The sequence below is a fragment of the Heteronotia binoei genome, chromosome 3 (assembly GCF_032191835.1).
Source record: "Heteronotia binoei isolate CCM8104 ecotype False Entrance Well chromosome 3, APGP_CSIRO_Hbin_v1, whole genome shotgun sequence".
Classification (NCBI taxonomy): Eukaryota; Metazoa; Chordata; class Lepidosauria; order Squamata; family Gekkonidae; genus Heteronotia; species Heteronotia binoei.
Genome location: NC_083225.1, coordinates 131,817,881 through 131,832,730, shown reverse-complemented (window position 1 = coordinate 131,832,730; position 14,850 = coordinate 131,817,881). Strand labels below are relative to the sequence as shown.

Genomic DNA, 14,850 nt, shown 5'->3' with positions numbered 1-14,850 from the left:
GATGGTATATGACTCCTAAAAAATTAGCAAAGATAAATAACAAGATGCCAGACAGATGTTGGAAATGTAAAAAGCATGAAGGTTCTTTCTACCTATGTGGTGGGCTTGTGAAAGAGCAAAACAGTATTGGCAAATGATTCAACAAGAAATTTCTAGGATATTGGGATATGAAGCAATGAAAGTTGCAGAGACTTTCTTATTGGGATTACAAATGGAAAAATTTCCAAAAGAAGATAGAACTTTAATCTGGTACTTGCTTTCAGCTGCTAGGACATTGTATACGCAGTTGTGGAAGCAAGAAAAAATACCAGAGAAATGGGATTGGATTGTAAAAGTTATGACATGGAGTGAAATGGACAAACTAACAAGAATATTAAGAGACTAAGATTTAGAAGTTTTTAAGACGGAGTGGAAAAAGTTTAGAAGATATATAGAAAAAGAGTGGAAAATGAAAGGATATTGGACAATTTTTGATAATAATTAAGTTTTAAAAAGAAGAAGAATATAAATTTTTGTTTTAATAGTTAAGGGTACCTTTAATATTTTTTTTAGGTAAATAACACTGGCGGGGGTCAAGTAACGGGGGGAGGGATGGGTGGAAAGTAATATATGGGGTAGATAAAAGAAAATTTTAAAGATAAGATATAGATTTATTACCATATGTCACTAATAAAAAAATTGTTTTACCCAAAAAAAGAGTTCCAGTGTTCATACCAATGATGTTATCAGTGTGCCCTAAGGCCCAGAAAATTCCACAAAGGCTGCAAATTACACAGGTGATGAAATCTGAAGCAGAGTGGTCTTAATGATTCTGGAACTACAAACAAAAGTCAAGAATGGGGCTCTAGAATGGGGCAGTATGCAGCGCAGCATGCAAGCTTCCACGGGTCAAGTTAGGGTTTCCCAGCCCAACTTTAACTATAGGTGTAGGGGAGTGTTACCAAGAGCCCTCTTCCTACCTAGATGTCTGCCCTGATTCCATCCTGGCTAAATTTGTCTTGGCAGTCATATTAGGAGCTAGCAATTCCTTGTTTTGGAGGAGGAGGAGGAGAAGCAGCAGCAATTGGATTTATATCCTGCCTTTCACTCTGAATCTCAGAGCAGCTCACAATCTCCTTTATCTTCCTCTCCCACAACAAATAGCCTGTGAGGTGGGTGCGGCTATGTTGTGTCCGGTGTTCGTCCCCGAAAGTACAGCACAGCGGTGCCTGGAAAGGACGAACGCAGCCCACCTGTAATGATCTGTGGCGGGAAGTTTAACTGGCCAGGATTGGACCTGACCAGGAGGAAGGTTGTTCCGGGAAAGGTATATAACAGGGGACCCGGCCCCGTCATGTTGTCTTCGTGATCTACTTGCTAATAAAGCATGTTGCCATCTGAACGTCTTCGACATCAGTTCATTACACTGGCAATGAGGATGGGATACCGGTGAGCAGAGAGCAGCCTCCAGCCGCCCACAAACCCTGCGATTCGAGCTCTAGTGCTTCCGCGGCCGAGGTCATGGCTAGTGCTCCCGTACAAACCCTACTGCCGTTCGACGTCACCCGGCCTGACCTATGGGAATCATGGGTGGATCAGATCAACTACTCCATAGAGCTGCACAAAATGGAGGCAGCAGCAGAGAAGAAGGTGCTTGTCCTGATTTCGTGCGGGGTGGAGACCATCCAGCTGATGAAGCGACTCATCGCGCCGACCAGCTGGTCAAGGCGATGATGAACCACATGGCGCCACAGCCATCCCGTCTCACATGCAGGCACATGTTCTACACGAGACAGCAGAGACAAGCTGAGTCCGCCGCCAAGTATCTTGCAGAGCTCCGTGGATTAGCCCTGAGATGTGATTTCACGGGGGACCTGGAAGAGATCCTGCTGGACCATTTTGCGGTTGGCGTCTGGGAGGAAAAAATGCGCCAAAGTTGCTAGCAAAGACATCGACCTCGCAAAAGCACTCCGACAGGCAACCGCCTTCAAACAGACACACACCAGCCCTTCCGTGAACCAGGCCACTGCTGCCTCGATCTTGAACGGCTCCGACAAGGAAGGGGCACATCAGCTTCACCACCAGCCACGCAGCAGGCTGAAAACACCAAACTGACCACGGGCAGCGGAGAAACCAAGCACCAAGTACGCCAGTTGTGGGGACCCACACGAGCGCCGAGAGTGCCCCTACTGTAATGTGGACTACAGAAGCTGTGGAAAAGTGGGCCACATCACCCGAGCTTGCAGGGCCGGAGTGGATACCAGCTCGGAGGAACCGGCAGGGTCATGGGGAGTGGGGAACAGGGAGAGCACGGGGCCGCCGCATGAAGCAACCTTGCCGAGCTCGCCGGGGTTGCTGGCAGAGGACCCTTACAGGGCGGGGGAGATACCTCCGCAGGATCGAGACAACGCTTTGCCAACTGTGGCCCAAAACGAGAAACCAGCGGTTTAAGAACCCCAGGCAGCAGCCCCAGCTCCCCAGATCGAACCTCGGCAGTCGCTCAGAGAGCAGTAGCCATCCACTCATTTGAAAGACTATGTATCTTGAACTGGGGGGGGGGGGAGGAGTGATGTGTCTGCCATTCATCCCGGAAAGTACAGCACAGCGCACCTGTGGGCGGTGCCTGGAAGGGATGAACACAGCCCGCCTAGGATGATCAGTGACAGGGAGTTTAACTGGCCAGGATTGGACCTGACCAGGAAGAAGGTTGTTCCAGGAAAGGTATATAACAGGGGACCCGGCCCTGCCATTTTGTCTTTGTGATGTACTTGCTAATAAAGCATGTCACCATCTGAACTTCTCTGACATCAGTACATTACAGGTTAAGAAAGCTCTCACAGAAGCTGCCCTTTCAAGGACAACTCTGGTGAGAACTATGGCTATCCAAGGCCATTCCAGCAGCTGCAAATGGAGGAATGGGAAATTAAACCTGGTTGTCCCAGATAAGAGTTCGCACACTTAACCTCTGCACCAAACTGGCTCTCAGGAGAAGTCAGCTAGGCACTCACCTTGATCTATCAAGGTAATTTCATCAGGAAATGCAAGTCTTCCTGAATGCAACATCTAATTACTACCAATCAATCAGGTTAATTGAATCCCTTTTGCTGACTTTCCCTGAATGTCTCCCAGGTATGGGGAAATCCTCTACCCTGCCAGCCCCTTTGTCCACTCTGCCCGGATGCAATCTGTTTTTGTCACCTTTCTGGGAAGCCCCTTCTCTCCTTAACTCTGTCAGTGCCAGGGGATCCATAGATTCTCATCCTGGACTCACCTTGAATTCCTCAACCGTATGTCTTTGAAATTCTTTAGTGCTGGATCCTTTAACTATGGCTGGTCTGCCAGGCAAAACTATGCAGTCTCACCCTCTCCACTTGCTCAGAGGCTGCCAACTCCAGCTTTTCTTTCTCTGGGACTTTGAAACATTTACTTGCCACCCAGGAGCACCCTCCACTGCCTTACTTTATTCTTTTCCTTGGGATCTTTGGAAGTTCTGCATAAAGCCCCCACTCTCAACCTGTGAATTGTTAAAACATACAACATAGTTAAGGTGATTTTTGGTATCCTGAAACTTGCAGTTTTGCAGGCTCCTCCATGCTGCCAGCCAGCTGGCCGACCAGGGGAAGCCCTGCCCCAGCAGCCATAATGTGCCTTTAAATCTGTGCATGCTTAAAAAATGCTTGCAAACTGCTTGTGTTGGACTGTGTGTGTGCCTTTAAATCTCAGCAGGAGGAAAGCTGCACAGGTGGGGTGAGCAGGCAGAGCCACATGACTCTTCCTGGTGAGTGTGTGAAGCATGTGAGAAAGGAAGAGAAGTGAGCACAGACCCTCTATTTGTTTTGCAGTCATTTCAGAAATCATGTGTATAGTAAAATGTATAGTAAAGAGTTAACTAGAACCTGATTATGGGATGGAGGAAAACTCCACTCCCTAGACTGCTCTCTTTTTGTTTTTCTGTTAGTCTGAAGAAGTTGGTTGAACTACAGCAGATGGTTACATTCAGCAACTCCTGTGACTAAATTACCCCAGTGTTTGGTTGCCAGGTCTACATTGGAAAATACCTGGAGACTTTGGGGGTGGATCTGGGAGAGGACGGGGTTTAGGGGGGGAGGAACCTCAGCATGGTACAATGTAATAGAATCCACCCTTCAAAACAGGCATTTTCTTCAGGGGAAATGATCCCTGCCAGCTGGAGATCAGTTGTAAAAGCGGGAGATCTCCAGGCTCCACCTGGAGGCTGGCATCTACCCCAGTGAGATCACAAAAGTGTGTGCTTGCAAACTGTGTTTATTTTGGCTGCTTTGTGTGTGTGTGTTCACTTTCATTTAGTGGAAGTGCAGCTGCTGGAGAATCCTTTCAAGGCAAGAGAGAGGATGAGGGAGTGACGATTGTATTCAGGGGAACTGCAGTACTGTATTTTTATTAATTTATTATAGGGAATGGGAAAGTCTCCAGGCAAAATCCCCAAAATCTCTAGATATTTTCTGAGTTGGACCTGGCAACTCTATATGCCAGGGGGCAGGATGAAGGAGAAAGCTGGTTCCCCAGATATGGGAAGTAAAGTGATTCTGTTGTCCTGGACCCTACTTCAATCAAACAAATGCTCTCATATTTTCAGGTCAGAGTATCCGAGAAGGCAGAATTTACTGTGGATTCTGAGATGCATTTGGAGATTCATATTGAGTGTCCAGTATGTGAGTGGTATAGCTGTTAGAGTGTTGGTCTAAGATTGGGGAGCCCAGCATTCAAATCTCTACTTGGCAACAAAGCACCTTGAGTTAGTCACTCTCAACCTGACCTACCTACCTCACAGGGTAGTTGTGAAAAAAGAGAGGGGGGAGGAAATATTTCCTTTTCATACATGAATTAAATATTTACTGAAATTGTTTCAGTGAAGGAGTGTATGACATCTTTCTTCTCACAGTCCTCTTTCTTTGAGATTCAGACTATTACGAGTAAAAAAAAATATTTTTAAAGCCACATTATTGATTGCAAGTGTTTTTGGAATTATAAATAATTTCATATTCAAACAATTTAATATCACTTACTATAAGTATGTGCCTGAACCAGGTTCATTCCTGTGCCATACCCTGAGAAACGGAAAAGTCTATGCCCCTGCCCTCAATATATTATTTCAATGCAAAAAAGCAAGAGAAGACTTTAAGAACAGATAACTGGCATTCTATCATATTTTTCCTTGTTTCTCCTCAGGCATTGTCCAGATGATACAAGTGAAAGCCAAAGTAGGGGAGGTGGCCACACTCCCTTGTGATAATGATATACATTTAGACAATCCCCTGAAGCACTACGATGTCTACTGGCAAAAAGATGTTGGCTCCGATAAAACAGATCAGGTCGTGATAGCTTACTGGAAAGGCAAAGAAGAGAAAAAAGACCCACATTTCAGTAACAGAACCACGATGGACCAGCAGAATTTTACACTTTGGATTTCCTCGGTGAAAGTGTCAGATGAAGGCAAATACAAGTGCATCATACTGCATCATAAATGCACTGAGTTATACTTATCTGTGGTGGGTAAGTGATGTCTAGTAGTACAGTATCTTTAAAACCATAGGAACACTTAATTATCCATTCCTGTTAAATTGTTTTAGCCACTATATTACTAACAGTGGCTGCTATTGGTACATAGATTTGTGAGTCAGCTGTCTGTCTGATTAGATATATTCAACTTGAAAAATAAAATTTAAAATCTTCCCCTCTTGCCCACACAGCTTAAACTTGTGAGAGGGTTTGAATGTGTCAGCAAAACTGAGAGCAATATCATAAGGGGTCTAAACGCCTAGCAAAGTCACGCAAGGCAGAATGGTCACAGCTGAGATGCCAGACCAGACGAAGATGCATCCAACCTCTTTGAGGATCAACAGTCACATCAGCAGAAAAGAACAGACAGTTCCAGTAGTGATGGGGTGAAGAAATGCTTGAAAGGTAGCTACTGGGGAACAGCAGTTATGGAAGCTGAAACCGGCAGAGAATTTTTCGTAGACAAAGGCAGTATCACTTCAGCTAATCCTGGTAAGTACTGCACAGAAGAAGGCAATGGTAAACCACTTCTGACCAACTTTTACCTCAAAAATGCTATGAAGAAACAATCCAAAATGAAAAAAAGATATAGTGCTAGAAGATGGAACCTCCAGGTTGGATCGTGCTTAATGAAATTCTGAGAAGACCCAAGGACAACTATGACCTGAGGACAATTGGACTAAAGTCAAAAGGACATTTAGTTGTTGATGTGAATGAATGCAAAGGAAAGTCCAAAACTATTCAACTGATATAATAGGAATATGGACCATGAGACATATGAATCAAGGTAGGCTCGAAAAAGTAAAACGAGAAATTGAGCATTTAAACACTGTAGTTCTGGGAGTGAGCAAACTAAAGTGCATTGGATTAGGACATTTTCAGTCAGAAAATTACAGTATTTTCCTCAGGAAATGACGAACACAAAAGGAACAGTTACACTGATAATGAGGCAAGATGTAGCACAGGCAGTCTCAGGAGCTATAATGCAAAGTTTGTCCAAATAATATCAATCTGACTTCATGGAAAGCTTATCAATACAACCAACATCCAAGTTTATGCATCAATTACAGATGCTGAAGATGAAGAAACTGAAAGTTTTTATTCAATTGTTTAGGAAGAAATTGAGCACACACCTAAATAAGATGTGCTGATAATCGCAGGTGACTAGAACGCAAAAGAATCCAATATTGTTAGAAGATTTGAGTTTGGAGCATGAAATGAAGCAAGAGACTGACTCATAGTATTCTGTGAAGACAACAATTTGCTCATTGCAAACATGTTTCAGGCAACCAAAAGAATTATTTATGTGGACATCAACAGATGACCAATGTAGAAATCAAATAAATTACATAATCAGAAACAAGATGGAGAAGTTGCATTATTTCTGCTAAAACAAGACCAGGAGCAGATCATGAATTGTTAATATTGGAAATTAGAATAAAGTTGAAGAAAAATGCCAAAACAGTCACAGTGCCAAAATACAATCTAAACAGTATTCCTGAAGAATTTAAAGACTTATAAAGAACAGATTTATATTACTATGTTCAAGTGAATGTGAACCAGAAGAACTATGGGTTAAACCCAGACATATTATCAAGGTACAATGCTCAAAGACTTATTCCTGTAGCCAAAAAGAAAAGAAAAGCCTTGATGGATGACTGATGAAATACTGAAAATTGCTAAAGTAAGACAAGAAGCAAAAGTAAAAGATGACAGAAACAGAATCAAAAGCCTGAATACAGTGTTCCAGTGACTCACATGTAGAGAAAAATATTATAATAGACAGGGGTAAAGAAATTGAAGAGAACAACAACAAGGAAGAACAAGAGATCTGTTCTACAAGATCCAAGAAATCAAAAGGAAATTTAAAGCATGGTTATGCGTGCTGAAAGATCAACACAGAAATACATTAACTGGACAAAATAAAGAAAAGGTGGGAACAATACACTGAAGAACTATACAAATTAGATGAAAAAGATTCCTTCCAAGAAGAATCCTCCAAAAAGAATTGGTGAAAACGGTACTGGAGAAATAAATCATCAGGAGTAGATGGGATATCAATGGAACTATTCCAAGCCACAGAAACAGAGTCTATCAAAATCTTAACAAGATTGTGCCAACAAATCTGGAAAACAAATAGACTACAGACTGGAAATGGTCAATTTACATCCCAATTCCAAAAAAAAAAAAAGGAGATGTCAAATCCTGTAGCAACTATTGGACCATTGCATTAATTTCTCCTGTGAATAGAGTGATGCTCAAAATCTTACAACAAAGACTGTTGCCACATATGGAATGAGAAATGCCGGATGTTCAGGATGAATTAAGAAAAGGAAGAGGCACTAAAGATCATATTGCAAATTTACATTGGTAGCTAGAGCATATGAGAGAATTTCAGAAGAAAATCAGCTTGTGTTTCATGGATTATACCAGCCTTTCACTGTGTGGCTGGTTATGGTCAGTTTTAAAAGAAATGGGAGTGCCACAGCATATGATTGTTTTAGTTTAGTTTAGTTTAATTTATTAAATTTATACCCCACCTTTCCCATTGAGGCAGCTCAGGGTGTCATGAGCCCTAACGAGGAGAAGTTGGAAGGGTTAACAGACCTGGAAGAGTTGCCAGCCAGTTCCTCAGCTGAACAAACAGCAGCTGGCCCATCAATCACTCTCCAGGCACCAGTGTCAGCTGTTGACAATCAATCTCCTCCAAGCTCTCCTCCTCCCATCTCAAGAGTTCGAAGCAGGCTCCGGAAAGAACTTTCAGAGCGAAGACATGAGGCACGCTGATGCTTCAGATCTCTCAGTCCTGAGTTCTAGCAGAGTCACTGCCACTCAGGAAGCAGGCTGATTGAGACTCCCATATAGCTCCCACCCAGGACCTGGTAACCTTGTGGAAGCAACAGGTCTATTCTCTGGCTTGCATCCACGCTCCTTCCTGATCCTGACCTGCTTGATTTCCTTGGCACCCTGACCTTTTGGCTTTTGGACATTGACTTCTGATTCCGGTTTGTGATTCTGAATTGATGACTTGGCTCCTGCTTGACTTCCTGGACTTTGACCTTGGACTGGCTTTGGACTCCTGCCTGCCTGCACCCTGAGAATGTGACTGTCGTGGGTGCTGGGGACCCTGCAGAGGAAGACGAGTCTGCCGAGGAAACTGTACCCCTGCCACCTGCACCAGTACCCCTGCCTCCTGCTGAAGAAGATCCCAGCCCCCCTGCCTCGCCCTCTCGGGTGGCTCGTGTGCGTGACCGCCTCCGTCAGGACCTCAGGGATCGGAGGAGGGCGGCACGCTCACAAGCAAGACGCTCCCTGAGTCCTGAGTTTTGAGAGGATTCTGGCCCTCCTAAGAGCAAGGATGCTTGAGTTGTAACAGGATCCTGGCTGCCTCCCAGAGCCAGCAATTAGCCCAAATGGGCAACAGCCAGCAGAGGGCTATATAGCTGTGGGCTTTGAGAGGAGGCTTTGTGGAAGCAACTAGTCATCTCCCTGACGTTCTAGCATCCACTCCGGCTTGACTTTGGTTCCTGACTCCCTGACTTTGGCTTTTGACTTCTGGACTCCCTGACCTCGGCTTCTGGACCTCGGACCAGCGATACTTGCACAGCGATTCGGATTTGGCACCTTGGACACTCCTGCTTGCTGGCTACAGACCTCGGACTGCCTCTGGACTTTGCCTGACTCGGCCCCAGCCGTGACAGATTGCTTCCACCCGACAAACACGCACTCCACAGGATGGAGGCTGAAGCAAGTGAAACCACAGAACTACTGGCTGCGCTCCAAGCCCAGGTACAGCAGCTAACACAGGCAGTAGTGCACTTGCAGCAACATCCTGCGGCCAGTGCTCCAGCCAAATGCCCAGTTCCCCCACCTGACAGGTTTGGGGGTGCCGTGGAAGAATTTCCTGCCTTCCTAGCACAGTGCCGGCTGTACTTTGAACTGAGAGCACGGGACTTCCTCAGTGACAAGGCAAAGGTGTGTTTCATCATCAGTCTGTTAAAGGGGCAGGCGGCCAAATGGGCCACACCCTTGCTGGTCACGTCCTCTCCCCTACTAACTAATTACCAGGGGTTTGAGGCCCACCTGTCTGCTGCTTTCTCTAGCCCAGTCCAAGCAGCCACAGCCAACCGGAAGATCAGGGCACTGAAGCAAGGCAACTCCTCGGTGGCCCAATATGCCACCGAATTCAAGCTCCTGACCCAAGACCTGGTGTGGAATGAGGCTGCCCAGATGGACCAGTTTACCAAGGGGTTGGCAGAGGAGGTCCTGGATGAGCTGGCCAGGGTGGAGCAACCACTCACGCTCCAACAACTTATCACCCTCTGCCTCCGCATCGATGGCCGCCTGGAAAGTCGCCGCCAAGCCAAGACCAGAGGGCGCCAGCTCCCTGCACCGTGCCTCTTGGCTCCTAGCCCGTCCCTAGCTAGTACCAGTGCCAAGGATGAGCCTATGCGGCTTGGAGCTGCTCGACCCCGCCTGACCCCAGAGGAAAAGGCCAGACGCCGCACGCAGAATCTGTGCCTCTACTGCGGTACGGCAGGCCACTATGCCTCCGGCTGTCCTGTTAAGCATCGGACACCCGGACCTTCACTGCCACCGCCGCCAAAAGGGCAGTCCCAGGCGTAAGTGGACCCCCCAGCCTGGGGCGACTAGCTGGGTCCTCCGAACAGCAGGCTGAGACCCCGGGCCCGTTCCTGCTACCCGTCAAACTCCATCTGCCTGACGAATGCTGGCTGTTCGTGTATGCCATGCTGGACTCGGGAGCAGCCCACTGTTTTATAGATGCCGCCTTTGTGAAGCAGCACCAGATTCTGGTGCAGACAAAAGAGATTCCGTCGCTGGTGGAGGCTATTGACGGGCGCCTCCTCCGTTCTGGGCCCGTCACCCAGGAGACCTGTCCCATCACTTTCCACGTCCAGCAGCACCAAGAACAGCTGCAGTTTAATGTCGCCCGCATGCCTCGCTTCCCACGGATTCTGGGCCTTTCCTGGCTGAAGCTGCACAACCCCATTGTGGACTGGGCCCAGCAGGAACTATGTTTCCGAGACCCATGCCCCCACCTGCCTCCTCCCACCACTCTGGCAGCCAGCATCCCGAGTGGTGGTCCTCAGCTCCCTCAGAAGTATGTGGATTTCGCCGATGTCTTCGAGGAGACAGGGGCGGATCAGCTTCCCCCTCACCGGCCCTATGACTGTGCCATTGACTTGGTACCTGGGGCACCACTCCCGGTGGGGCGTCTGTATCCAATGTCGGAGCCTGAGTTGGCTGCTCTGCGAGACTTCCTAGATAAGAACCTGAAACACGGATTCATCCGACCCTCAACCTCTCCCCTGTCTGCCCCAGTCCTCTTCGTGAAGAAGAAAAGTGGGGAGCTCCGGTTGTGCAATGATTACCGGGCCCTGAACAAAATCACCATCTGCGACCGGTACCCTCTACCACTGATCCCTGAACTCTTGGATCGCTTAAAGGGGGCCCAACTCTATACCAAGCTGGACCTCCGTGGAGCGTACAATTTGGTGCGCATACGGCCCAGAGACGAATGGAAGACCGCCTTTGGGACCCGATACGGGCAGTACGAGCACCTGGTGATGCCCTTCGGATTGACCAACGCCCCCGCTGTCTTCCAGAGGTTCATGAACGACATATTCCGGGACCTGCTCGACCACTTCGCAATCATATATCTAGATGACATCCTAATCTACTCCCACGCTCCTGCCCAGCACGCCGAGCACGTCCGCCAGGTCCTGCAGCGCCTACGAACCCATGGCCTCTACGCCAAGCTGGAGAACTGCGACTTCGACCTGCGCTCTGTCGAATTCCTCGGTCACATTGTGTCACCGCAGGGGATCCTCATGGACCCGAAAAAAGTGGAAGCGGTCCTGACCTGGCAGGCTCCTCAGAATCGCAAAGACCTGCAGCGGTTCCTTGGGTTTGCCAACTACTATCGGCAATTCATCCCGGCCTATGCCTCCCTGACAACACCCCTGACTCAACTACTCCGCCCCAAAGAACCCTTCTGCTGGTCCCCAGAGGCCGACAACGCCTTCTCCACTCTGAAGACCCGTCTTGCCACCGGGCCACTCCTGAGATACCCTGACCCTCAGCTTCCCTTTACGGTGGAAGCTGATGCCTCCAACGTGGCCCTGGGAGCAGTGCTGTCCCAGCGCGAGGAGCCGTCTCAGCCACTCCAGCCCTGCGCCTATTACTCGCGCCAGCTCACCGCTGCGGAGAGGAACTACACCATCTGGGAGAGAGAGTTGCTCGCAATCAAGGCGGCTTTTGAGGTTTGGAGGCATTACCTCGAAGGGGCTCGCCACCCTGTTCAAGTGCTCACCGACCACCGGAACTTCGAGCACCTCCAGACCACCTGCCGTCTCAACCAGCGCCAGATCCGGTGGTCCCTATTCTTCTCTCGCTTTGACTTCCAGATCTCCTACATCCCCCATACCCAGAACCGGAAAGCAGATGCACTCTCCCGGAAACCGGAATACGCCCCTGCTTCAACTGAGGCTGCGCCCGCTGCTCCCATCCTGCCGCCCTCAGTGTTTGCAGCCACCTCCACTTCACCCACACTCCTGGAGGACATCCGTGCTAGCCAGGCCAACGATCCCTGGGTCCAGCAACACCTCCAGGCCCTCCAAGATGAATCGGCAGGCGAGTTCACGACTCGAGGCGGTCTCTTGCTACACCGCAAACGCCTCTATGTGCCGCCCGGGCCCTTAAGGGCAGAAGTGCTACGCCTGACCCACGACTCGTTGCCCGCCGGGCACTTCGGACAGCATAAGACCACCCACTTGCTGACGCGAGAATTCTGGTGGCCACGAGTTCGCTCCGATGTTGCCCGTTATGTCAGCTCCTGTGACGTCTGTCGGCGGGCTAAAGACGTCCCGGCCAAACCCTCGGGGTTGTTACAGCCCTTGCCCACACCCTCAGGACCCTGGGATACAATCTCGATGGACTTCATCACGGAACTCCCACGATCCAAAGGTCAGACTTGCATCTTGGTGGTCGTCGACCTATTTACCAAGATGGCCCACTTCATTCCGTGCCCGAAACTTCCCACAGCTCAGGAGACAGCTCAGCTCTACCTGCAACGCCTCTTTCGTCTGCACGGACTCCCAGCCCACCTGATCTCAGACCGGGGGCCCCAGTTCTCCTCTCGGTTCTGGCAAGCCCTCCATTCCAGCCTGGGTACTCGAGTGCACCTGTCCTCAGCCTACCACCCACAGACAGATGGTCAGACAGAGTGCACCAATGCCACGCTAGAGCAATATCTCCGCTGCTACACCTGCTACCAGCAGGACGACTGGACCACTCTGTTGCCTCTAGCGGAGTTTGCATACAACAACACGGTCCACTTGTCTACCCAAATGACCCCGTTTGCTGCAACCTACAAATGTCCCCGCCGTCGAGGCCTACCTGCAAGAACTCCGCGCCAGCCAAGACTTGCTCCGAGAGCAGCTACAGCGGGCCAAGGAAGCCTATAAACTGGCTGCGGACCGGAAGAGGCAGGAAGGTCCCCCAGTCCAGCTGGGGGATCAGGTGTGGCTCTCAACTCGCTACCTGCGCCGGCCTGGTCGGTCTCACAAGCTGGATGCGCGGTTCATCGGACCCTACCCCGTCATGGACCAAATAAACCCCGTCGCCTTCAGGCTCCAGTTGCCACCTCACCTCCGCATTCACCCTGTGTTCCATCGCTCCCTCCTTGTTCCAGCTGCACCCCCTGACCCAGCTCGGCCTCCTTGCCCACCACCGCCACCACCGGTGTTGGTGGATGACGAGGAAGAATACGAGGTGCGCCAGATCCTGGACTCCCGGTACCATCGCGGAGGCCTCCAGTACCTTGTGGACTGGGAGGGATATGGCCCAGAAGACCGGTCTTGGAAGCCCATGGACAATCTTCATGCCCCGGACTTGGTGCAACAGTTCCACAACGACCACCCCGACCTCCCAGGTCCCTCGACGGAGGGGGGCCCTGGGGGGGGGATAGTGTCGTGGGTGCTGGGGACCCTGCAGAGGAAGACGAGTCTGCCGAGGAAACTGTACCCCTGCCACCTGCACCAGTACCCCTGCCTCCTGCTGAAGAAGATCCCAGCCCCCCTGCCTCACCCTCTCGGGTGGCTCATGTGCGTGACCGCCTCCGTCAGGACCTCAGGGATCGGAGGAGGGCGGCACGCTCACAAGCAAGACGCTCCCTGAGTCCTGAGTTTTGAGAGGATTCTGGCCCTCCTAAGAGCAAGGATGCTTGAGTTGTAACAGGATCCTGGCTGCCTCCCAGAGCCAGCAATTAGCCCAAATGGCTAATTGCACAGCGATTCGGATTTGGCACCTCGGACACTCCTGCTTGCTGGCTACAGACCTCGGACTGCCTCTGGACTTTGCCTGACCCGGCCCCAGCCGTGACAGTGACACAGGGCGGCTTACAACATTAGTCATAATAACAATAAAAGACTAACACATTGGTACCTCATAATAATAAAGTCAATTAATTAATAAAACAATTTAAAACAGTTGGTGCTAATAACATTTTGGTGTTATTCAGTTATGATGACATCAATATTTCCTGGATTCCTCCTGCTGTTGTAGGTCTCAAAGGTTAGCTGAAAGCAAGCCAGAAGAGTATGGTCTTACAGGCCTTGCAGAACTGAGCGAGGTTTTGATGCGCAGCCTGTACTCAAGGCAAGAGGCTATGGTTAGGACACAGTATAGAGAAACAATGGTTTCCAGTTGGCAAAGGTGTCAGACATGGATGTATTTTATCTCTGTATCTCTTCAAACTACCGTATTTTTCGCACCATAAGGCGCTCCAGAGGATAGGACGCACCTTCCTCCTGGGGGGCGATCCGCTGCCTCTGCCTCCGATCCGGCGCTTCCCCCGTGCCTGCCTGCCTGGCTCCATCTTCTTCAGGCAAGCACTGGGATTGCTCCACATGGCCCCACCGCAAACCCAGCACTTTGCAAGCGCCGGCTGCGGAGGGGGCAGCGTGCTTCCTCCTTGCCTGTGTGCCTAGCTTCAACTGTGATGTTTAAAGCAAGCGCTGGGATCGCTCCCTCCGCCCTCTGATCCCAGCGCTTGCTTTAAACATCACAGCTGAAGCCAGGCACACAAGCAAGGAGGAAGCACGCTGCCCTCTCCACAGCTGGCGCTCGCAAAGCGCTGGGTTTGCAGAGGGGGTGGGTGCTTCCTCCTTGCCTGTGTGCCTGGCTTCAGCTGTGATGTTTAAAGCAAGCGCTGGGATCGGAGGGCGGAGGGAGCGATCCCAGCGCTTGCTTTAAACATCACAGCTGAAGCTAGTCACACAGGCAAGAAGGAAGCACGCTGCCCCCACAGCA

At 49.7% G+C, this 14,850-nt stretch overlaps 1 protein-coding gene across 1 annotated transcript in view; it reads left to right on the top strand.

Moving 5' to 3' along the window:
* CD80 (CD80 molecule) overlaps positions 1 to 14,850 on the top strand; it is a 63,789-nt gene that overhangs the window by 32,187 nt on the left and 16,752 nt on the right. Inside the window, exon 2 of the mRNA XM_060235279.1 lies at positions 5,188 to 5,511. Within this exon, the coding sequence (XP_060091262.1) occupies positions 5,188 to 5,511 (324 nt within the window). The remainder of the gene's footprint in view (positions 1 to 5,187; positions 5,512 to 14,850) is intronic.